The 22,021-nt window shown below is 48.4% G+C and overlaps 9 protein-coding genes across 9 annotated transcripts; 4 read left to right on the forward strand and 5 right to left on the reverse strand.

Annotated features, from left to right (window-relative positions):
- Positions 1-789: 789 nt before the first annotated feature.
- N7533_003392 (glycoside hydrolase family 3 protein) lies at positions 790-2,613 on the reverse strand (the record flags this gene model as incomplete). The annotated part of the gene is made up of 1 exon (XM_057100042.1): positions 790-2,613. The coding sequence occupies one exon, from the start codon at positions 2,611-2,613 to the stop codon at positions 790-792; it is 1,824 nt and encodes a 607-aa protein (XP_056962730.1).
- Positions 2,614-4,004: 1,391 nt separating this feature from the next.
- Positions 4,005-5,821, forward strand: N7533_003393 (uncharacterized protein; the record flags this gene model as incomplete). The annotated part of the gene is made up of 5 exons (XM_057100043.1): positions 4,005-4,043; positions 4,131-4,596; positions 4,651-5,035; positions 5,099-5,354; positions 5,414-5,821. The coding sequence occupies 5 exons, from the start codon at positions 4,005-4,007 to the stop codon at positions 5,819-5,821; spliced, it is 1,554 nt and encodes a 517-aa protein (XP_056962731.1).
- A 437-nt stretch (positions 5,822-6,258) lies between these two features.
- Positions 6,259-7,362, forward strand: N7533_003394 (amidohydrolase family protein; the record flags this gene model as incomplete). Its single annotated transcript, XM_057100044.1, has 1 exon — positions 6,259-7,362. The coding sequence occupies one exon, from the start codon at positions 6,259-6,261 to the stop codon at positions 7,360-7,362; it is 1,104 nt and encodes a 367-aa protein (XP_056962732.1).
- Positions 7,363-8,687: 1,325 nt separating this feature from the next.
- Positions 8,688-9,560, reverse strand: N7533_003395 (cutinase; the record flags this gene model as incomplete). The annotated part of the gene is made up of 3 exons (XM_057100045.1): positions 8,688-8,873; positions 8,940-9,019; positions 9,110-9,560. The coding sequence occupies 3 exons, from the start codon at positions 9,558-9,560 to the stop codon at positions 8,688-8,690; spliced, it is 717 nt and encodes a 238-aa protein (XP_056962733.1).
- A 1,217-nt stretch (positions 9,561-10,777) lies between these two features.
- N7533_003396 (uncharacterized protein) lies at positions 10,778-12,607 on the reverse strand (the record flags this gene model as incomplete). The annotated part of the gene is made up of 1 exon (XM_057100046.1): positions 10,778-12,607. One exon carries the CDS (start codon positions 12,605-12,607, stop codon positions 10,778-10,780), a length of 1,830 nt encoding a protein of 609 aa, XP_056962734.1.
- Positions 12,608-13,535: 928 nt separating this feature from the next.
- Positions 13,536-13,937, forward strand: N7533_003397 (uncharacterized protein; the record flags this gene model as incomplete). The annotated part of the gene is made up of 2 exons (XM_057100047.1): positions 13,536-13,722; positions 13,798-13,937. 2 exons carry the CDS (start codon positions 13,536-13,538, stop codon positions 13,935-13,937), a joined length of 327 nt encoding a protein of 108 aa, XP_056962735.1.
- Positions 13,938-15,706: 1,769 nt separating this feature from the next.
- Positions 15,707-17,147, reverse strand: N7533_003398 (histidinol dehydrogenase family protein; the record flags this gene model as incomplete). Its single annotated transcript, XM_057100048.1, has 3 exons — positions 15,707-15,885; positions 15,958-16,718; positions 16,789-17,147. The coding sequence occupies 3 exons, from the start codon at positions 17,145-17,147 to the stop codon at positions 15,707-15,709; spliced, it is 1,299 nt and encodes a 432-aa protein (XP_056962736.1).
- Positions 17,148-17,562: 415 nt separating this feature from the next.
- On the reverse strand, positions 17,563-20,341 carry N7533_003399 (uncharacterized protein; the record flags this gene model as incomplete). Its single annotated transcript, XM_057100049.1, has 4 exons — positions 17,563-18,556; positions 18,615-18,874; positions 18,923-20,081; positions 20,145-20,341. The coding sequence occupies 4 exons, from the start codon at positions 20,339-20,341 to the stop codon at positions 17,563-17,565; spliced, it is 2,610 nt and encodes an 869-aa protein (XP_056962737.1).
- Positions 20,342-20,876: 535 nt separating this feature from the next.
- Positions 20,877-21,868, forward strand: N7533_003400 (DODA-type extradiol aromatic ring-opening family dioxygenase; the record flags this gene model as incomplete). The annotated part of the gene is made up of 3 exons (XM_057100050.1): positions 20,877-20,880; positions 20,945-21,078; positions 21,146-21,868. 3 exons carry the CDS (start codon positions 20,877-20,879, stop codon positions 21,866-21,868), a joined length of 861 nt encoding a protein of 286 aa, XP_056962738.1.
- Positions 21,869-22,021: the final 153 nt, after the last annotated feature.

Consider the following 22,021-nt stretch of genomic DNA (forward strand, 5'->3'; position numbering starts at 1 on the left):
TTTCGTCCACGGACGAAGAGACGTCCACGGACGAGAATGGTGCCGTGCACCAAATCTGGACTAATGAAATTTTCGGCAACTTTAGAATGCGCAACAGGATAAATGCCGGTCCACTTGTTAGAATTTCAGTTCACAACGGATCAGAGCTAAGTAGCAATACAACCATATGGAGCCAGTGAAATGTTGACGATTCGTGTCGGCCATTTTTGTTCCGAAACTCCGTGTGATCGGATTGAGAAACGCCGAACCTCCGACATCCTGGGCCGTTCCCTCCAGCGCTGGTGCTCATACATTCTTCAGGATTCACCGGCAGAAAGTTTGACCACCAGTATTAAATGATTAGCTGCGCTTTTAATCGGCCATAATAATGTCTTTTACTGGTGAGCATACCACTCAAGCGGGTCTGCTAGTACTAAACACCGTACTTAAGACAATAAATTACAACTCAACATCTCAACAATGCTTATTTATTGGTAGAATCCCTTGAAAAAGTCGGCTTATTTGTATTATTTCTTCTATTTTGAGGTTCTTAGATATATAGGTATCTTCAATTCAGCCTGTCTACTCCAGGGCTCGTACGAGGCAGTTAGAAGGAAACGAACTGAGATGGGGTCAACATGCTGAAGATTATGACTGGCTGCGTGTCCAGTTGTCAGGTATTTCACCATGGGCCCTGATACCAGATAGAAACCGCCCCCTTTCAGCGAATTCAGGTTCAGACAACTAGCGCAATTTGTAATAAAATACTTGTTCTTTGATCCGGTGAAGCACATTTTATTAATCACGTTTCTATTGGGTTTCATATGTGTCTTCGTAGCTCAAGCCCCATCCAAATTTGTAAAGAGGACGCTCAGTGTCAAATGGGACATCTTCCCTGCTTTCTTGCACCGCTTTCATGGATCTGGGGAGGTCAAATGGAAGCTTGCCCTCTGGGGCTGCCCCGTTAGTTCCAAATATGACATCAAGGTATGTATTTTCGTTGCTCCCAAAGCTCACTGACAAAGCTGTGACTTGGCTAGCAACCTCTGATAGCACAGCGGGACGATCGAGATAAATGTCCACAATGCTGATGGGGACCTTAGAAAATATGTTTGCCTGTCGAGCTTGTTCTCCGGTACAATATTCCAATGACCCAGCATGGAAGTGAGCCTCAAAGCCACCTGGACGAGGTTCATAAGCACAACGAAGTCGAACAATGGCAATGTCTGCTTGTTCGAGTGAGCCCAATCTGAGGCCTCTAGCCCGAGCAGCAGCCTCGCTGACGCCCTCCACGTAGAACGTCTTGGAACGGTAATCTTCTTCGTGTAGGGGAAGAATGTTACCATCATTTTTTAGAAGCGTATGGGCCCGCCTCTGAGCCATTTCACCCTCGGCTTTCCACTGAGTCTGACCTACGATGTCCGCAGCTGCTTTGACGTCAACAAATGGGTTGTCAAAAAGCCCAAGGGCGAATTTCTCCCGCATAATGCGTGCAACAGATATGTCAATGCGGCTTTCTGGTATCATCCCATCCTCCACGAGTTGAATGACCAGTTCTGGACGCGATTCTCCTCCGAATTGATCACATCCGGCCTCGATGATTTTTCTGGTTCTGTCCAGCTCTGACAGCCCTTCACAGCCCCAGGCGCGGGCTGGCATATCTTGGCCCAGGATAGCAGTGTCGGTGATAAGGCCCCAATCCGTGCAAATAATACCTTCAAAGCCAAGCTTCTCTCGTAATAGTCCACTGATAACAGACTTGTTGAAGGCAAACCCGACTTCCTCCCACTCGGTACCAACCGGCATGCCATAATACGGCATCATTTGACGGGTACCCGCTTCTATTGCTTTCTTGAACGGCTCCAGATGATACTCTTCGTTATTTCCGGGATAGCACTGCTCACGGCCATAGATAAAATGCGGGTCCTCTCCATTCATCTGTGGACCCCCTCCAGGGAAATGCTTGGTCATAGTCGAGACACTCTGGGTCCCTAATTCTTTGCCCTTTTGAAACCCTTTGATATATGCCTGAACAAGCTCCCCTGACAAATCCGCATCTTCGCCGAAAGTAGCATTGATTCGGGCCCAGCGATACTCCGTTGCCAAATCCACTTGTGGATGCAGAGATGTCCGCAGGCCTAGGGCAAGATATTCTTGTCTCGCGATATCAGCAAATCGCTCCACAAGCTTTGGATCGCGTAGGGCAGCAAATCCTAGAGTTTCCGGCCACATGCTCATGTGACCAGCCTGAAAGGACGTCCCTATATTCTCGGTAAAATGATTCCGAGGATCTGTAGAGAACGTAATCGGGATTCCCAGCCGTGTTTGTGAAAGAGCAAAGTCTTGCACGGCATTTTGCCATGTGGCAACCATAGACGGGTCGCTGACCGGGCCGAGAAGGTTGAAATGGGTCATAAATTTTGTGCCAATGAGATGTCTCGTATCTTCAATGCCAAAAGTGGAATTCGCTGTCGCAAGTGAACCCTCTGGTCCAGGAACAAGCATGTTGTGAAAGAGCTGACCGGCCTTTTCAGGCAGTGTCATGCGGCTGATAAGGTCTGAGACTCTTTCGTCGATCGTTTTCGATCTATCACGATAGATGAATGGTGTGCCTTGCGAATCTTGGAGCTCCATTTTGCTGAAGGGTAGTATCCGTGTTCTTCGTGTCGTGCTTGAGAAGTCCGATAAATCGTGCGTTGGGTAATGTGTATATTTTATTCTGAATGCACAGATATGGTTAGTTGGTATGTCATATTTCTGCTTTTGGTTATTGCATCGGGTCCTTATAAAGTAATCCAAGGTGGGTTCCGGGCAATGATCACTTGCTCGGGACTCGGGGTTAAAGACCTTCCGAGTCCAGTCTGCCGTCGCGCTAATGCGTAATTTAACTTGCTTCCCGAAGTTCTACCGGACAAATAAAAGTTAAGTCTGTCCATATTTCTTGGCGAAATTATCGTTTCCCAAGAAGCATGATCGGTAACATCAGTACAGGTGAATTATAATGGCATTTGTGCCCATTCAGACTCTTGTTCCTGTATTTTGAGCAAGGCTGCCGCGCATAATTTTCCCTCCCACACATTGCGCTGTTTTGCCTTGCCGAGGTCATTGCCTTTGCATGGTTACAGGCCCGACCTTCCTGAATTTGACTCCTTCAACCAAAATCTTGGGCTCCTCCTATGAACTCCTGCAAAGTTTATGGTGGGTCGCTGTAACCTCTAGATTCACTCACAAAGGAAGCAGCCGGGCGAAGTCGCGGAGTTTTGCTTGAATGAGCGAAAGCGCGGACATTTAGGGGGCATTATATCCGGGTCGATGAGTCGCGTGTTTTACTAGACAAGTCGTCGGCTCTAGGCTCTTTTTGTCCGGGGAAATCGATAAGACCGAACCGGTCCACGGACGAATTACCCCAGTGTCAGCATTGCCGACAAAGCCCCGCTATCAGACGCACCCCAGATATACCAAAGTAACTGCTCTTACGACACTCGTCCCATACTCTTCACCTCGGTGCTCGAGCTCGTTGCCATCTGGCTGTGACTAGGCTCAGGTAATTGCGAATCTTTCCGGCCCCCGCCTGCGGTATTTTGACCGTATGTACATCAGCCTATGGGAGGCTCTCGCAGTTTGTCTGAAAGAACTCAAATCGGAGAAATCTGCTTTCAATTGTGGAGATACACTAGCTCATCTTCCGTTTCTTCTATTAGCCCAACCAGATCGGCTTTTATGCGGGGTAGACGTTACAATACCGTATTGCGAAATTGATGGGTGAGCTGCGAGCTAGGTCTCCTATCGGTGAGAAAGGCTGGATTGAGTGGACCACTTAAACGCGAGAAAAACGCCAGAAGAATCCTACTATCCCTGTTCCATTCCCGGAATCATCGCCCAAACCTAGTGACGAAGGAGAAAAGCTTGCTGACAGAAGTATAAGAGTAAGGTACTTTCCCTTGTGATTTGCATCAATACCTTCGCAACTCATGGTCCAGCGCTCCCTCCATAAGACGACTCAGACTTAATACCAGATTAAGGACATGCCTATCAAATCATTTGAAGATGATACCATCGTTCAGGTGCGCTTTCTGGATCGGTCTCTTCTGGTCTTGGGCATATTTCCTCGTACTCACATGAGATCATTCTTATTAATTGGCTTTTAACAGGAAATACCCCTGGAGAAAGAGCCATGGTATACCATCCCTCACCTGAGAGAGCTGAATCTCATCATTCTCTCCCTACTTATGTACTCGGGGACGGTTGGATATGATGGCTCCATGATGAACGGCCTGCAAAGCCTCACACAATGGCAAACATTCATGAAGTACCCTACCGGGGCTTGGCTCGGGTTCATCAATGCAGCAATGACCCTAGGTGCTTTCATTACTCTCCCTTGTCAAGCTTGGATCGCAGACCACTTTGGTCGAAGATGTTGTCTTTTCATTGGACTCTTCTTCTGTGCACTCGGGACCGCCCTTCAGACTGCTGCTTATAACCAAGCTATGTTTATCCTTGGTCGATTCTTCATCGGAGTTTCCTCGGCATGGTTTGGTATTGCCGTGGTCTTGATCACGGAGATCGCTTACCCTTCTCATCGCGCAAGGGTTACTGCACTTTTCCAGTGCCAATACTGTACGCCCGTGCATCCCAACTGTAATTTCAATTGACAAGACTGACATTTCGCAGACCTTGGAAGCATTCTTGCTGCTTGGGTGACCTATGGCGTTCGAAATATGAGTAACTCTTGGGCATGGCGCATACCATCTCTTTTGCAAATAGCCACTCCCATTTTGGGAGTGGCGGGAACAATTCTATCCCCTGAGTCTCCCCGTTGGTTGGTTTCGAAGGACCGGGCGGAGGAGGCTCGAAGCGTCCTTGCTAGGTTCCACGCCGGGGGAGACCTCAATTCCCCCTTAATTGCCTTTGAAATGGCCGAAATTGAACAGTCTCTTTCTCTGGAAAGAGAAGCCAAAAATTCTTCGAGTTATATCGATATGCTTAAAACCAAGGGAAATCGTCACCGTCTCTTTATTACCGTGTCCTTGGGTATTTTTGGACAATGGGTTGGGAAGTGAGTCATTTGCCAGTTGTTCTGTGGCCTTAACCTCCTTGCTAATCATGAATTTCCGCATAGTGGTGTTGTATCCTATTATCTTTTCCTCATTCTTGAAACCATAGGGATCACTTCAGTGACCCAACAGACACTGCTAAATGGGTTCTTGAATGTGTGGAATTTGATCCTGGCAGTATCTGCCGCCTTGATCATTGATTCAGTCGGCCGGAGGAAGCTTTTCCTCACATCTTGCGCTATTATGCTTGCTTCTTATATCACCATTACTGCGTTGTCAGGAAGCTTCGCTCAAAATGGCTCCAAACCAACGGGAATTGCTGTATGTAAATTCTCTATCCCATTGAGATGACATCAATGTGCTTACTCTCATGCTCATAGGTGGTCCCTTTCCTATTCATCTTCTTCGGCGGCTACAGCATTGCATTCACGCCAATTACTACTGCTTATCTGACCGAGATCTGGCCATTTGCGCTCCGCGCTCGTGGAGTCGCCCTAGGCTCGATGACCATATACTCGGCACTCCTCTTCAATTTATTCGTCAATCCAATCGCCCTTGCAGCAATCGCATGGAAGTACTATATAGTCTTCATATGCGTTCTGGTTTTCGCAATTGTCACTATATACTATACGTATCCCGAGACAAGACGTTTCACGCTTGAAGAGATGATCCTTGTTTTTGATGGCAAAGATGGACATGTCTCTTTACTTCCAGAAGAAAAGGAAAATAATCAACAAACTGATGGATCTTCTAAACCCTCTCATGTCCACATGGAAAGCTTAGCTTAGAGATTGGCAAGAAGCGGAATAAACAGACTGTGCTTCTTGGATCTCAGGAACTCTTATGTTCTTTCTCTGTGCGCCAGGATTTGGCCTAGTTAGTGTTGATAATTTCTATTCATAGGTAAAGTTCTCGATTTTATTGCGGATAATTTGCTACAAGCCTGGTTGCTTTAGGCTTCTTCTGGCAATTCTAACGTAATGGGTATCAGAGTGGCTTATGTGCCAGAACTTGTGTTTGAAAATTCGGGCCGACCGAAAGCGTTCGCTCCGGCATTCCGAGGGGAGGACTATATCCGAATGATCCGAGAGATGTATGATGGCATTTCGGGATTCGTCTCCACAAACCTAAAATATAGCTATTTATTGTCACCACTTCAAGCAAGGTGCAAGCCGACCGGTCTTTGATTTTACTGTAATAAAGTGACAGCTATTAACCGACCATTATGGCCTCGTCCTCCAATGCCAAAGTCGGCCCTATCAATACACTAGGCCCTGGCACTGGCTACCTTCGCCCGGAGCTTCGGGATCTAAAAGTCATTGGCGTCGAAGAGCATGTTATTTTCCCGGATCTGACCGCGCGAATTCCTCATGAAGGCCTTGCTGTTCATGCTAAAGAGGTTTTCGGTCAGCTTGTCAGTCATGAAGCTATGGCATATGCCCGCGGCCGCTCTACCGACATTGGTGGCCAGCGGATTCAGGATATGCAAGAGGGTGGAATTGCGATGCAAATCCTCAGCTTGGCTGGGCCTGTCAATTGCATGCAGATGGAGCCCGAGCCCGGGGCAGCCTTGGCGCGAGACATTAACAACGAGCTCAAAAAGGCTGTTGATATGCATCCCGATAAATTCAAAGCTCTCGGAGAATTGCCTTTTCATGCGCCAGAAAAGGCCATTCAAGAGCTACGTCGTTGTGTGAAGGAACTAGGGTTCGTTGGTGCGATGATGGCTGGTTCAGTTGGCTGCACTGGTAAATTCCTCGATGATCCGGAATTTGACGGCCTCCTCACGGAATTCGAAGAATTGGATGTACCGCTGTACCTGCACCCGGGAATCGCACCCCCTGCAGTCATTGATGCATACTATTCGTTCCCGGGCAAACCGAAACTTTCTGCCACTCTCGCTGGTATGGGATGGGGTTGGCACAATGAAGTCGCTATTCATGTTCTCAGACTCGCCATATCAGGAACTTTAGAGCGTCATCCTAACCTCAAAATCGTTGTCGGCCACCAGGGTGAAATGCTACCTATGATGATTCAACGTTTCGATGCCATGTTTGATGCAGAGATCTTCGGTTTAAAACGAAGCGTCGCAGAAACAATGCGACGTCAAGTCTGGCTGGCAATTTCAGGTCTCTTCTCCCTGCCTCCAACGCAGATTGCCATCCAAACCTGGGGGATTGACCGCATCCTTTTTGCCAACGACTATCCTTACATTGATGCGCAGCGAGCTCCGGGCTTCATCCGCGCTTTGGGCGATGTGGTTGCCCCGTCAGATCTGCGCAAAATTTGCCAGACAAACGCAGAGCAATTGTTCAAGTTTTTGGCTTGAAATGCGTGAACATCAAACATAATTAGTACATGGATTCTTTTTGGGATTTTTCATTTCTTAATGAAGAATCTTGTCATACGAAGCTCAAGAAAGAGTGGGTTGTCTCACGAAAAGAAAAATGAAGTATAGGCTCTCAAGCCAATTTAACAAAGACGACGACAGCAGATACTTGCTACTTGGCTTATAAAACTGTGGACACCTCTTATGCGAACTGGCGGATCACAATTAGCGGTCCATGTTCCAACGTTAATAATTCACGAATTTGCTAATGTAGTAGGTGACGGTAGAAAGTACACCAGTTTGCATGTCACGTTTAAAAGCGCATAAGCTGATAGCTGGAAGCAGGATGCTTACCGCCCCAGTGCCTGCTTAATTGCCCTATTCTACGCATGACTTAATAATTGTATGCAACTAGAGATTGTGACTTGGTTTCAACTTCATGATTTTGACTCTGCTTCAATAGATCGGCAATATCTGGTCTCTGTCGCTCTGGCAAACACGTTGCTCTACGTAGTATTTAATAGCCCCACGCGGAAAGGATGTTCCTGGTTGAGAGGTGCACGGTCAAAATTATGCATACTAATACCGAAAACGTTCGGGCCGAATATGAGCAGGAAGCTCCCGAAATATCCGCTTCCGCGAACTCGGAGTTATCGAACACGGCACGGAAACAAGCCTCAGATCCTTGATCATCACTTTACTACTGAACCAATTACGGATCCAGCATGGTGGATCCAGTGAAGCTTTGAAATTTTTAGACATAGCCCTGTAATTGGCATAAAATTGGCGATTAAACAATGCCGAATCTAAGAAATATTGGGCCAGCGAAACGCGCAGAAAAAGAGATATTATAGTGCGCGCACTAAAATTCCTCGCTACTACCAATTCAACTCCGGGTTTCAATAATGTTTTGAGCGTAGTATACTAAGAAGCTTTTAAGCTCCTGAAATTAACGCCACTTGAAAATTCAGTTTCACTTTTTCACTTTTTGCTATCTTTCTTTACTGATTTATCTTATGTGACTCGTCAGTGGCATGGATGAATTTCTAAGGTTCTTTTCAGCCGTAGGTTGGCATCTGGTATATTTGACATTTTTGCTTAAGTAAAAGCTAGGAAAGGCAAACCAAACACCATCTACTAGCTAGTCTGTGACATTCTACTTTTCCAATATCGATGAGACAAACACGTAATTCCTTGAGGGCTTCTATTTTAGCATGTCTATATTTCAAAAGGGATTTAAAGGTATACATTGGAGACTCATAATAAGTATGTTTATTCGCAGATCACCGGAAATTCAAAAGTCGTGGACCAACTCACAATCCGTCTTATTGGGCTCTTGCCGACTCTATCTGCCCATCAATCCAGCGAGAAGCCACGTTGTCGAATTCTTGAGTGTACTGCAGATGGACTGTTTTGTTATTGCCGCCGGCACAGTATGGATCCCCCGCATTGCAGTACGAGTGTATCCTGCTGGCCCATGCGTTACATGCATCTGTCGGTCGAGAGAATATCTACAGCCCACGGTCAGTAATAGGTCCGCTCTGGATAAAACCTTGGACTTTTGGAACTGAACTCACCCCATTCGTGTTTGCAGTTCCCTGGTTCCAAGACTCCCCTGCAGTATGGCCGGGATCGCCGTATCCGACGACTGCCGCAACTAGAATTTGGGTGTATTGAATTAGACAGAAGTTCTCTTAGTGGAGCGACTGCATCTTGTAGAATAATCGCGACACTGCCTCCCACTTACTATTTTTGCCCTGCGCCTCGCTGATCGTAGGGATTCCAATACCCCCCTTTAAGATGCTTCCTGAGCCGCACAAGGCATCGAGCATAATCTGAGCCCCTTGCGAGTATCCAATTAGAACAAGGGTTGAATCGGGGCATGAGCTCGTATAGCGCGCGAACTGATCCGTGACAGCCTTGATCCCTATCCCAACATCTGTGATGTAGACTGGAAAAGGTAAGGCCGGATAATCAATAGCTTCCTGAGTAGCCCCCGGATTTGCATGAAGGACAAGGTCGGCTAGGGATCCAATAGATCCATCACCAGGGCTTTCGCTCGTTCCACGGGCGACAAATAAATGGACCGGGGCGCAAGTAGTAGTGGTTTGTTTGTTGCTATCAGATACTGGGGCTGCGGAAACAAAACCAGTCGTGAGGAGACCAAGGGAGATGAGACATCTCATGAGGAATACCATATTTCTTTTCAAAGATGACTTGAGCCCTATATTGTGTCCTGCAGTAGATGAGACAAGATAAAATTTCGCTATGCCGTACAGACATGCTTCGAAGATTAAGATGGTTTTAAACCCCTTCCTTAATCTGTCCCTGTCAGTCTTCTCTCATCCGGTAATCTACATACCGCCCCTACCCCACAAAAGAAAGTTTAACTAGCTCCCGTAGCCTTTGGAAGTTGTTGAAAGACAACACACACAAATCAAATCAATGAGGCTAGAGGCACTGAAACCCCAATTAAATGTTACGGTGAGGAAACGTAATGGTAGAAGTGGATGTTGGTGGTATTAAGTAGAGTCTAGGTGTGGGCTAATCCCGTATAACCGCATGAAGACGGTGATCTAGACATTGCCTGAACCTGTACCGTATTGGCACCGAAGCTGCAAATTGCCTTGCCTGTCCCGTCAGTGTCAATCTGGCCAGATGGCGGCGAAAAGGCTTGGTTATCGCCTAGGTGTTGAGTAAATTGCTATGACATACGTCTTGCTTCTCTCGGAGAAGTTCCCTGTCAAAAATAACTCATAGATATTTTTCCCTGGCCAAACCCAAATAGAACTAGTATCTGCAGCAGGGCCGGACTATTGAAATCCGTGGTACTCTTTGTGACGATCTTGGAGTTGTGCATACCTAGTTATGTACGGATACATCTCTCCTACCTCAGTGGCTCATCAATAGCTTATGCCTTTAACTAGACGTGGTCTTGCAGTAGGACTCAGGTTTGACTATTTCGATTCGATCATCATGCTAGCTCCCCTACAAAATTTGACGGAATCCACTTTTCAGCCCCGGGGGCCGTTGCGACTTGCCCTTTCATTTGGTAGACAAGCCCCACCCATCGGAGAAGCTACATATCTGGCTGAAGAGTGCGAATAGGACATATCGCCAAGTCCTTAGTGCAAATCATTCATTGGGCTGGTCGCGTTAAACTTAGAATATCCTGGCTAGATTTCCCTTCCTTAATCGTGAATGAGACTCTCGCACTTGGCATCCAGTTTAAGCTGTCGTAATAATCCCGGTAATCGCATACTTCTGGCCGGCTATGTACTAATTAGTAACCTTCCATTTCTCCAGTATTGAGAAAGTAAGCGCAAATTCTCGGAAGTGTTCCGTTTGAACAGCATAGTCTTTCAATCAGCAATGGAATATTGTAATCTTGATTATAAACGGCTAAAACTTGAAATCAGGTAATATGCTCTTTCTCCTCCTCCTTCGGAATTCGCACCCAAAACAACGTAATACAACCAGCAACAATCTCACAAGCGAGAGCAAACCACCAAATCGCTCTCAATCCCTCCAGTCCAATATCGCCAGATGGTCCTCGATCCACTCCCGTGCCAACCGCATCAGCGACCGCGGTCATGACGGCTGAACTCAGATTCTGCATCGTGACAAGAAGACTGCCGGCACTCCCTTGGTATGAGCGTGGTACGTTGCTTGTGATATAGATCGAAGCAGCCGCGAACGAAAGATCCGGCCCAAAGGTCACCAACGCGATTCCCGGGAACGAGAGTGCCCAGTAGGTTGTTCCTGATGTTTGCGGTAGGAAGAATACCGGCCCTAGGGCAAACGCGAACATCGCCGTGAGATAGATGTAGTGGCCGGGAACAATGTGGAGGGTTTTGCTGACTAGCCACGTTGCTAGGACTCCGACTATTGCGTTTGGAAGGAGGTATAGCGCAACCGTAAGAGGTGCGTGGTTCTGGATGCGTAGCCAGAATTGGACGGCGTAGAATTGCCAGGCTCCGGAGAAAGCGCCATAACCGAGAAAGTATGCGATCATGAGCGGAGTAAAGCCCTTGGTTTTCCATAGGCTATTGGGGATAAGCGGTCTTGAAACCCAACGTTCCACGAAAAAGAAAGCAATCAACAACAGAATCCCGACCACGACAAGGGCGTACGTGTATGGGCTCCATTGTACAACGGATCCTTGTGTCAGTCCAAATAGAAGGCATATACAACCGGTCACTGCAAAGCCAGCCCCGATGAAGTCAAAGTCTCGAATTGTCGGTGCATCGGTACCGGCAATATCAGCCACAGGGCGAAGTGGAGGGATTGTGGTGTATGCTGCGACCAGGCAGAATCCAGAAATGATAGCGTTTGAGCCAAAAATCCAATATAAGTAAGACTTCAACGCTCCGCCCTGGATACCGCCGAGCCAAAATCCAAAAGGTGCAGTGGCTGACATGGCGGAGAAAACCTGGTTCTTGCGACGTCCTGGTTTGTAGACTCGACCGAGGATACTCATTGAGCCGGAGACTAAAACTCCAATAGCGAGTCCCTGCATCGCCCTGACGATATAGAAGAGAATCGCCTTCTCTGTGGCGAACACGCCAACAACATTCCAGACAAGAAGCCACGCAAATGCGCAGACCATAATCATTCTTGGTGGAGCCAAATCACTCAGTGAGCCTGATATCACGACTGAGAGGGAGAGCGGCGTAGTATATGCTCCCAGTAGCCAGGGAAGCTCGCTATTGCTGATACCTAGAGAGCGCTTGAATTCTTCTTGATTTACCGTGATATCGCCGAGTAGAAAAGAGAATAGCATCAGGCCAGCAGAGCACACAAAGACGAAAATGACTTCGGCTGTGAAGCTACCAATCTCTGGTGGGATCCCTTGGTATTTAGCCTCACTAGGTGAGCCAGCCTCCTCTGCAAGATCGGGCATTCTCCTTGGTGACGCATGTCTGAAGGAGCGATGAGTGCTGCGCTCGCTTCGTCGTGAAGGCACGACATCCAGATCTAGGTGGCCGTCGTGATGGTGACTTAGTGTGCTGGCTAAGTTCTCAAGTGCTTCTCCCATATGCGAACCCCGGCGAGTCCGGGTCGTGGGAACTTTGTGCAGGTCGGTGACATCTTGTGAATCAGGAAGATCATTCAGCTCATCGGAATTTCTTCTGGTGCTATCTGCTGTCGTTGACAGTGACATTGTGGAGGTGGCTGTCGATCCCATTTCATAAATGGTGTGGGTGGTACTTTTCGCACCATCGCCCACGGGTGTCGGTGTCATTATGAAAGCAACTCCTGGCGGTAACGCTGTGCTGGGGGAAAATCCAGATCAAAAGAGAGAAATCGCGGGGGCAAACACATACATATGAATGCTCCAAATGTCCCCGGCTAAATGGTAGAAAAAGTGGATCCAGGCGTCGCATCGAAGAGTTTTCCATTTTTACGGATAACATTCTCCGAAAGATACATGACAATGGACTGTCGATGAGCGGAGAGCTTATCTCCCATCTGTTCCGATTATTTTTCTTGCTTATGCATCTGGTGGCGATTGAATATTTGCTACGGAGTATACTTCTAATAGATATGGCTACGGCTGGATGCCGGTCGCAGAGCTTGTAGAACTGGAGCGGAAGACTTGGGGGTATCTTAAGTACAAAAAGGTGGGTCGGCTGGATCCAATAATCAACAGGTTATTTTTTTCTAGGGAAATGCACATCAAACAGATATCTATACTAGGTGTGGCGTGGAGTGTGAATTCCCTCAAGTTCAAAAAAAAAAATCAAAAATCAAAAAAGATCATCCCGAATCGCACCCGATAAGAACCCTTTGATGCAGTGAGGTGGATCAAGGATGAACAAATCATAGTCATCTGGCAGTTTTGGTCAATCGACTTAAGGAGAGGATCTGGCTTATCACCATCCTCCCGCACGGTCCTCGTGATGGATGGCCTTCGATGAGCTTCACCTCAAGTCGATGTTTTACAGGTCGGGAATTCTTGTTCGTCTCAGGCACTTCCATCTATCCCATCAAATATCCTACTGGTGATCGTACTATCTAACCTGTTCGATGGTCACGAGTACAAGACCAATTAGGTCAAATGATGTCATGTGGTTGAACCATATAATATGATTTCGTCACCATTAAATCTACCTCCCCCGCAAAGAAATCTTCTGCTAAGATTGCCCCTCAAAATAATTGAGTATATCACAATGTCCGACTTTTTTCGCCGAGCATCAGACGCGTTTCACAATCGCCAGCGTCAAGGCTCGTCCGACTCCACGGGTGCACAAATCTCTCCGGACGCAGCGAAGTCTCCTGAAGAACCAAACAAGCAGCGTACTGGGTCTGTTCAGTCGGAATCCCATGTCAACGAAGCTTTTGCTGGAACTGCAACTAGTATCTGCCCATTTTCTTCTCTTTTTTTTTCCCGGATTGCCATAGCGTCGGACGCATGCTAATAGACTTGGCTAGCTGATACGGTCCAGCCTACTACGAAAAAGCACTATCCTTGGGGCTGGAAACACCACCAGGAAAATGTACCAGGGGAGAGGAAACCATCTGTCAGTGATCAAGTGAAAAAAGATGATGTTGACTGGGTTATTGGATCGTAATTTGATGGACGTGCTTACATTCGAGCTTTGAATTGCGTCAAATCACCGAAAGTAGTGCAATAACGGATCGGAATGGCAGATTGAAAACCTATTTAGCTTTGGCTTATATTGATGGGCATCTCTATGAAAATTTTACAAATGCACAAATCAAATTGAATCTTGAATCAAGGTTTTTCTTTGGCTCGGGCTGATCGCCAAATCATTCTAGCAAGCACGTATAACATCCTTGATACAAGGTATTGATCAAAGCCATGCCTTTCAGGAGTATCGGTTTAAATCTCACGCCTCCTCGATAGTGCTATCATAGCACTTAATACTCTTTGATTCGTTGCTGACTTTCTGGTCGTCGGTATCCCATTCTGTAAATTTGCAAATACCAGGGTCCTCAACCGAGTACAAGATTGGCTCGTCGCACAATTCGTCCCTTTGTCAGGATCAGTACGGATTCTCCTGTTTATTTTTGCTTGGATTGATTCGAACTCACTTATAAAAGTTGCAAACTACATCCTCGGGGACCTTGACAGCGGTCACTTTGCCTTTTCTGTTGATTGAAAGTTTGCGGTTAATATCCAAGTTCCATTAGGTAAACCAGGCTCTGGTGTAGATTTTGGTTGCGCATACAATGTGTCAGGTACAAGAGTGCACTGGTTGTTAGGCTCGATTTGGGCTGATTCTCCTGTGCAAGGCTCTTGGGAATAAACGGTGGCCTTGATTGAAGCGAGTCAGTCACTTCTTCAAGATTGCACGACGGCAATTTTATTTGCATAAGAATACCTTCTCCGCTGCCAGAGCAGGCGCCAAGCAGGAAGCAATGGCAAGTGCGAGAAAAGCGTATGACACCATTCTGAGTTGTGTGAGTGATATCGAAAAGTTAGCGAAGGGTACTGAAAAGTCAGGGCAAATTGACGTTCGGTGAACTGGGCGGATTCACAAGACTGGGGAGTATGCCGGCTTCTTAAAAGATCCGACAAGAGCCATTGCTGGAGAACGTGACCATGCCGATTCAATTCATTCATGCATAATATTGTCTCCATGGTCCACTTTGTGCAGATCCCACATCCTTGGACTTTGGGTATGTTAACCTTGCCTTTAGTCGTGTACGTCAGTCTGCATACATAGTCGACTACTGTATAATTGCTGCGTTGACTTTTGTGTCAGGACCACAAATATTACCCCTACATTGAATGACTTTCTCATCCGGATTGACATCATGGATTTTCAAGTCTGAATTCGACTCGGAAATCATCATCTATATTCACTCTAAATATGAACTACCTATAGCTAAATAAGTGCATGATGATCCTATACAATGCTCACCGAAAGATTGGCCCTTGCTCTTATTGTCGCGTCGACACTGCGCATGCGGATCTTCTCCAGCTTTCAGCTCAGCCATGCTTGTGCTCGAAGGTATCCACACAAGCTGGAAGCTCTAATCTAATTGGTGCGGAGTGGTAGAATTTAGCGTCGAAGCGTGCATACCGACTCAATAGTGCGATTTGACTCGTGTAACCTACAAAGCAAGGAGCCACATTCCAAACTCGAAGAGTTATCTTCGCTCCAAGCTCCGAGAGACCCTCTCACTAAAGTCTTTTTCACAAGGATAATCTCAAGTCACCTATGGATTAATCTACCATATTCTGTTACAACGTCGAAAGACTCTCCAATTCGACCTTGGAAGTCTCATCGATTCCCTTTTCTATTAGTATTAACTCCAAGCCACTGACACATCTGCACAGGAAAAATCTATTCAATTCAAACCAAATGTGATCTCAAATCCACTCAAACTGATCTCCAAGAAACTTATTAGCCCGAGCATCCCCCGATCTCGCATGTCCCTCGAAATTCTCCGCGCGCGCTGAACGGCCACACAAACGGCCGAGTTCGCCGCTTTCCTTGTCATCGGTGACTTCTTGGTATGTCACTGTGCGCAGGAACTTTCCGACCCACACTGCGTAGAAGCAAGTATTAGTATTATTATGCGGGCCAGGACTCGGACAGGATGACTCGAGGGGGTACTTACATCCACCGGTATATCTCGCCGCACCACGAGTAGGAAGAACATGATTTGTGCCGATGCACTTATCACCATACGAAACGCAAGTATTCTGGCCAAGGAAGAGAGCGCCATAATTCGACATCTTGACCAGTGCCTCGCGGGGATTCTGCGTCAGAATCTGAACGTGTTCGTATGCGTATTCGTCCGCGAGTTTATACGCCTCGTCCAGATCGGACACGACATTTACCTCGCCCAATCGGGCCCACGAAACACTGGCGATATCGGCAGTGGGTAGGATCTTGAGGAGTCGGTCGACTTCTGCGATGGTCTTTTCGCCCACGGCAGATGAATTGGTGATTAGGACTGCTGGTGAGTCTGGGCCGTGCTCGGCTTGGGAGAGGAGGTCTGTTGCGACGATGAAGGGGTCTGCGTGCTCGTCTGCTACAATGAGGATCTCAGTTGGTCCGGCGGGGAGGTCGATGCCGATTTCTTCACCGAAGAGTTGGCGCTTTGCTTCGGCGACGAAGGCGTTACCTGGTCCGGCGATGAAGTTGACTTTCTTCATTGTTGGTGTGCCGATGGCCATTGCGGCGACGGCTTGGACGCCACCTAGGATGTAGATGTCGTCTGCGCCGGCGAAGTGCATGGCTGCGACGGTGTTGGCGGGGATTTTGCCGGCGATGGGGGGTGTGCAGGCTGTTACATGGGGACAGCCGGCTACTTTGGCTGTTAGGATTGTCATGTGTGCGGAGGCGAGGAGAGGGTATCGGCCGCCGGGGATGTAGCTGTGAAAGAAAATGCGTTAGTGGTGGTTAGGGACTTGCTTGGTTGCTATAATCTGTAGAATGTACTCACGCGCCAACGGAGTTGATGGGAACATTCTTCTGTCCTAGGTGTACGCCCGGACGAATCTCCAGTTCAAATTCTCTGATGGAATCCTTTTGGGCTCGCGCAAAGGTGCGGACGTTATCCTGCACCTGTTTTATATCATCGATGATCTGTGTCGGGACGCTGGCGATGATCTCCTTGATCTCTTCGGGGGAAAGCTTGAAGCTGGCTGGACTCCATTTGTCAAACTTCTCAGAATACTTCCTCACAGCTGCATCACCATTGGCACGAATATCGTCGATCACACCCCGCACGATTGCGGGGGTGTCGATTGTCGGCGCTGGACCTGCGCTGGAGGTGTTGGGTTGTTTCAGCTTGATGACCATGGTGGCTTTGGATGTGATGAGGACGTTTGTTGGGATGTCTTGTTTTAATAGAGAATACGCATTTACTATATATGAAATTTGAACTACGAATGATTGACCTTGTCTGGCTTCATGTTTACTTCGGGCTCGGCGCCGATTCCGATGCCCCGCAATCGTGGCCCGCATGAGCAGCTCGGAATGTGGAGATCAGCAAAAAGGTGCCAGCCGAGGGGGGGAAAGGGGCTCGGCGCAAAGGCTTAGAAATGACCATTCGCAGACTGGTCAGCTGGTTCAATGCTTAAGTCCGTGTGTGTGGGTTCTATGGGGTAGACGGCTACTATTTAGAGGATCTAGAAGCTAGGAGCAGCGAGGCCAGGAAATTGATCAGATCATAATTTCATATATTGGGTATCATTCATTACGTATCATAATTAAATCATTTAGTATACACAGCAGCCCCTAGATCTCCTATCAGCTGTGCAAGGCTCTGGACTAGAGGTGGCGCTCGCTCAGGCACACATGGCCGGAGCACCGATTGTACTAGTTGCATCGTTGTCCCGGGGTCTACAAGGTATAGGGGTCCACCTGCACTCTGCAAGGCCGGGAAGCCACATCCCAAAGTGACAAATTTTGACACATCAGGCACTTCGTCCGCATCAAGGAATACGGTGGGTCCCTGGGAGAGACGGGGGCTCTCAATTGACCGGGAGTTTCTGGCTTTGGAAACAACCCCATACGACCAAAACGCCAGACTTGCGTAGTAAACACCGATAGCAAGAAACCCGGTTATAGAGCCTGGGGCCATCTGGCGCGCCGCACGGAGAGTTTGGCCGGCGTGCCAAATGGCACGACGCGAGTCAGGGCTGGTTATCCATTCCAGAGCGGATTGGTAGACACGCCGTGCTTCTTGCTTGTCCTCTTTGCCGGCAAAGAGCTGTAGTTCTTCCAAGGACATGTGCAGGAGCATCGAGACCACTTCGCAGACCAGGATTATCTCCGGTCGGCACTTTACACGAAGCTCTGAACACACCAAGCGGAAATGTTGAAGTGCCTGTTCCAGTTCTTGTTGTCGCGAGTTGGTAACGAGAGCATGCCAATGTTTAGAGTCGCCGCCCGAGATGAACCTGAGTCGGTGATATTCATTAACCAAAGCGGAGAGACCGTGAAGAAGGACGAGAGCGGACAATTGTGTGTCGACACGATCTTGGAATATTGACAGTTGCGACATGTCGCGCAGAAGGTCGATGAGCGACGGCATGCGCTCGGAGGTGACATTGCAGAGGAGCTCCTTCCATTCCATAGCCGACTTTGCCTCCCATATTTTACGAGCTGCTGGTAGCGGGAGGTCCAAGTCGGTGTATGTAATGAGCGGGTTGACGTTCAGCGTCGCCGCAGATTGCGCGTCGTGGACGAAGACATGGTAGACGAGTCTGTCCGGTCATGTCAGCATGAGATTAATCCTCGAATAGACAGATGGCAACTCCATACCTTTTGAAAGACTCCTGTTCAATCCATGCGTGCCACTTTTTCTCAAGGATTTCCCCTTCGTCCTCGGGCAGAGGTACGATACTAGTGTAGACTGAACGCCGGAAACGTAGAGATCGACGGAGCATGGTAATTAGAGGCTGCGAGAAACTCTCGGCAATCTCCGTCTTCCGCCGATTTCCACTCCAGATGCCAGTGTCGATAGTCAGGGCGTATGTTTGCGAAGCCCGCAGATCGCGCGTCGTACTGTTGTCATTTTCGTACTAATTGGTCAGAGTGGTCCTAACAAGAGAAATCGGGGCGAGACTTACTTTGGTAGGCATGTATAGTCGAACTATCTCGGTGAGGGCGTATCCCAGCTTCCGGATAGTTGGAATCGGCGAATGAACCGCCGCAGAAGAAGCCATTGCCGCGAGAATACTTGCATGCTCACTGTTCGGCCGAAACGTTGGGGCATGGACGAAGGAGACGACATTTCTTGCTTGGCGCTCGAAGCACTGTTGAATCAGGCCATCCAGCAGTTCGGTGCTGGGAAATGACTTCATAATGCGGGTCAAGTTGACCTCTCGGCTGATCTCCAAAACAAGGCCAAAGATGAGATCGCGGCTACTGGAGGAAAGCCGATCACACAGAATCTGTTGATCTGGTGTGGCAATAGCCTCGGGACTGTTGATATTCTGCGGAATCGATAAGCTCTCGTGATCGACACCAGCCTTGTCCTCCTGGGCGGGCTTCCATGCGGAGAGAGAAGAGCGATTGTAGGCTTCGGCGCCAATGCCGATCCCGCTGTCCGCGTCAAAGGAGTCTTGCTGGTCTTTTTCGTCGTAGATACTCGGGAATATATTGCCAGAGTTATACATGTCGATGAGGCCAAAGTCACCATCAGTTAGATTAAAGTCGAAGGGCGGGTATTCCAAGGCGCCATAGTGGGTGAACTCGGGAATTAGGCTGGATGGTTCAAAGGGATCGTTATAGCGGTTTAGCGAGGAGACCAAAGAGTCTGGTATGAAGTTAGGGAAGAAAGTGCCATCAACACTGAAAACTCCGCTCTCTTGGTCGGTAGGTGAGATGGCCGGATGCTGAAACTGGGGGGACTGGCCGGTATATTCGACCAATTCGGACGCGGGCATTTCTGGAGAGAGTAATGGGAGAGTCGCGGTTGTGGCGGTAACTGTCGCTGCCATTGTTGATAATTCATCCATGGGACTGGGCATCGGCTCGAAGGCGACCGAGGGGGCCGAGTTAGGCTCTGGGGAAGAATCTTGCGCAGCATCGTGCCAGTCACACTGCAGATTGCGTTCACGGCAGCGGCGGCAAGGCTTCTCCTCGTCGCATTTCAGTTTCGAAGAAGCACAGGTCTTGCAAGCCTGAGAGACACGGCTCTGTTTTGAAATTGGCGAGGACCAATTACGTTTCCTCTTGCGATCCCGGTCCGAGGCGTGGCCTGTGGCGTGGCGTTTCAGGAGGTCACTGAGTTCGTCAGGTGAGTCACGAGCTGAAGAGAAGGGATGAAAACGGAGAGGGATATCTTACGGACGGGCGAAGCCCTTGTCGCAGACCTCACAGACGTAGGGTTTCTCGCGAGTGTGAGAACGGACGTGGCGGATGAGGTGGTCAGGACGATTATAATGGCGCCTGCAGAATCCGCATTGGAAGTAGCCGCCGTCCTTCGACTTTGTGGGTGATGCACTAGCATCCATTGTACTAGCATCCATCTCACTAGCATCCATTGTGTAGGTGATGCATGGGGGATGGTGGAGGAGATGAAGAGGGGAGGAAGGAAGAATCCGGGGAAAGGGAACTCATCCAGGGAAGTGCGGTTGGCCAGTGATTGGTTCCATGGATGATGGGTGGGTCCTTCCCCACACTTGATCTGCCGCTGACTCATCATTCTTTATTTCTACAATGCTGAAGGATGAGAATTATAGAAAGTATAGGAAGGAATAGGCATCATCAGTATCGATTGTAGTATATATTATCAAGCAAGGAATATCTTCCCCCTACCAAATAACAAGACATCCACCCCCATCCGGATTCCCCTATATTTCCTTCTCCTCGGGATGTGGGGGATGACATCCGAGTGGAGGTCCACCTACTTTGCCATCGCTATAATACTACAGAGTACTCCGTACCTTCATACTGCTTGGTTGGTCTCCTATTTTATTTCAGCCAAGTAGCGGAGTAGCGATATTCCTCTATTGAATTCAAACTCCTCTACTTCGTCCTATCTCAGAGGCTCCTTTGCACCACTATACCGCCTCCAACATGGGTACTTCCTCTCTTCCTATCCCAAAACCCTAACTCATCAACACCAACACTAACACCAATCCCAGCATCCCTAACCCCCGTCCACTTCTTCTCCCACGGCTCAACAATGATGCTGGGCGAAGAATCCGAAAGCGCAGATTACTGGAACAAATGCGGCGACGAAGCCCTAGCCCGCAAAATCCAGGGCGTGATTATCATGGTACACACATACATCCCTTCTTCCCTCCCCCCCTACCAGCAAAGTACTAGTACTCACAACTCACCAGGGCGCACACTGGGACGCACTAAACGACTCGATCCAACTCTCCACAAACCCGAACCCTGGAAAAAGCCCCGTAGCCTACGTCAACCCCAAAAAATACATCAACTACACCCTAAACCCCGACCTCCCCACAACAAACCGCTGCATCACCCTTCTGAAAAACGAAGGCTTCAACGTCTCCGGAAACTCCACCTTCGAGTGGATCCACGACGTCTACCTAATCCTCATCCGAATGTTTCCCAGCGGGTGTCCGCCAACGACGCTCATTTCCGCAAACGCACGCTACGATCCGCACTTCCACATGAAAATGGGCGCGACGTTGCGGCCGCTGCGAAAGGAGAATTTCCTCATCATCGGGACTGGGGGTGCGGTGCATAATCTTTACCGGAATCGGTGGGCGCCTATGCTTAAGTTTAGGGATAACTTTGCCATGGAGACGCCGCCGGAGGATTGGGCTTTGGAGTTTCGTCAGGCGGTTGAGGATGTTATTACTAAGACGAGTGGGGTGCAGTTGCGGAGGGCGATGACGAGGTTGATGAAGCATCCGCGTTTTCGGGATGCGCATGCTACGGATGATCATTTTATGGCGGCGCTTTTTGTGGCTGGGGCTGCTGGGGATGAGGAGGATGCTGATGCTGAGGGAGTTTTGGGGGCGGAGAGTTGGGAGTTGACCAATATGTGTAATTCGCAGTTTACTTTTGGAAAGTGGAAGGAGATTGCTGTTTAGATAGGAGGTAGCCATGGGATTGGGATTGGGATGGAGGCGTATACATGTACTTAAGTTTTCTACTGTGTCTAGCTCCAATGAAGCAAAGTTGGAAGAAATAGAAAGCTATCGGGTGTCTTGCACTCCATTCATAGCGTATATACACCGCTCTAG

This window comes from Penicillium manginii (assembly GCF_028828005.1).
Source record: "Penicillium manginii strain IBT 31320 chromosome Unknown utg000003l:1.0-959480.0:1.0-959601.0, whole genome shotgun sequence".
NCBI classification, from domain to species: Eukaryota; Fungi; Ascomycota; class Eurotiomycetes; order Eurotiales; family Aspergillaceae; genus Penicillium; species Penicillium manginii.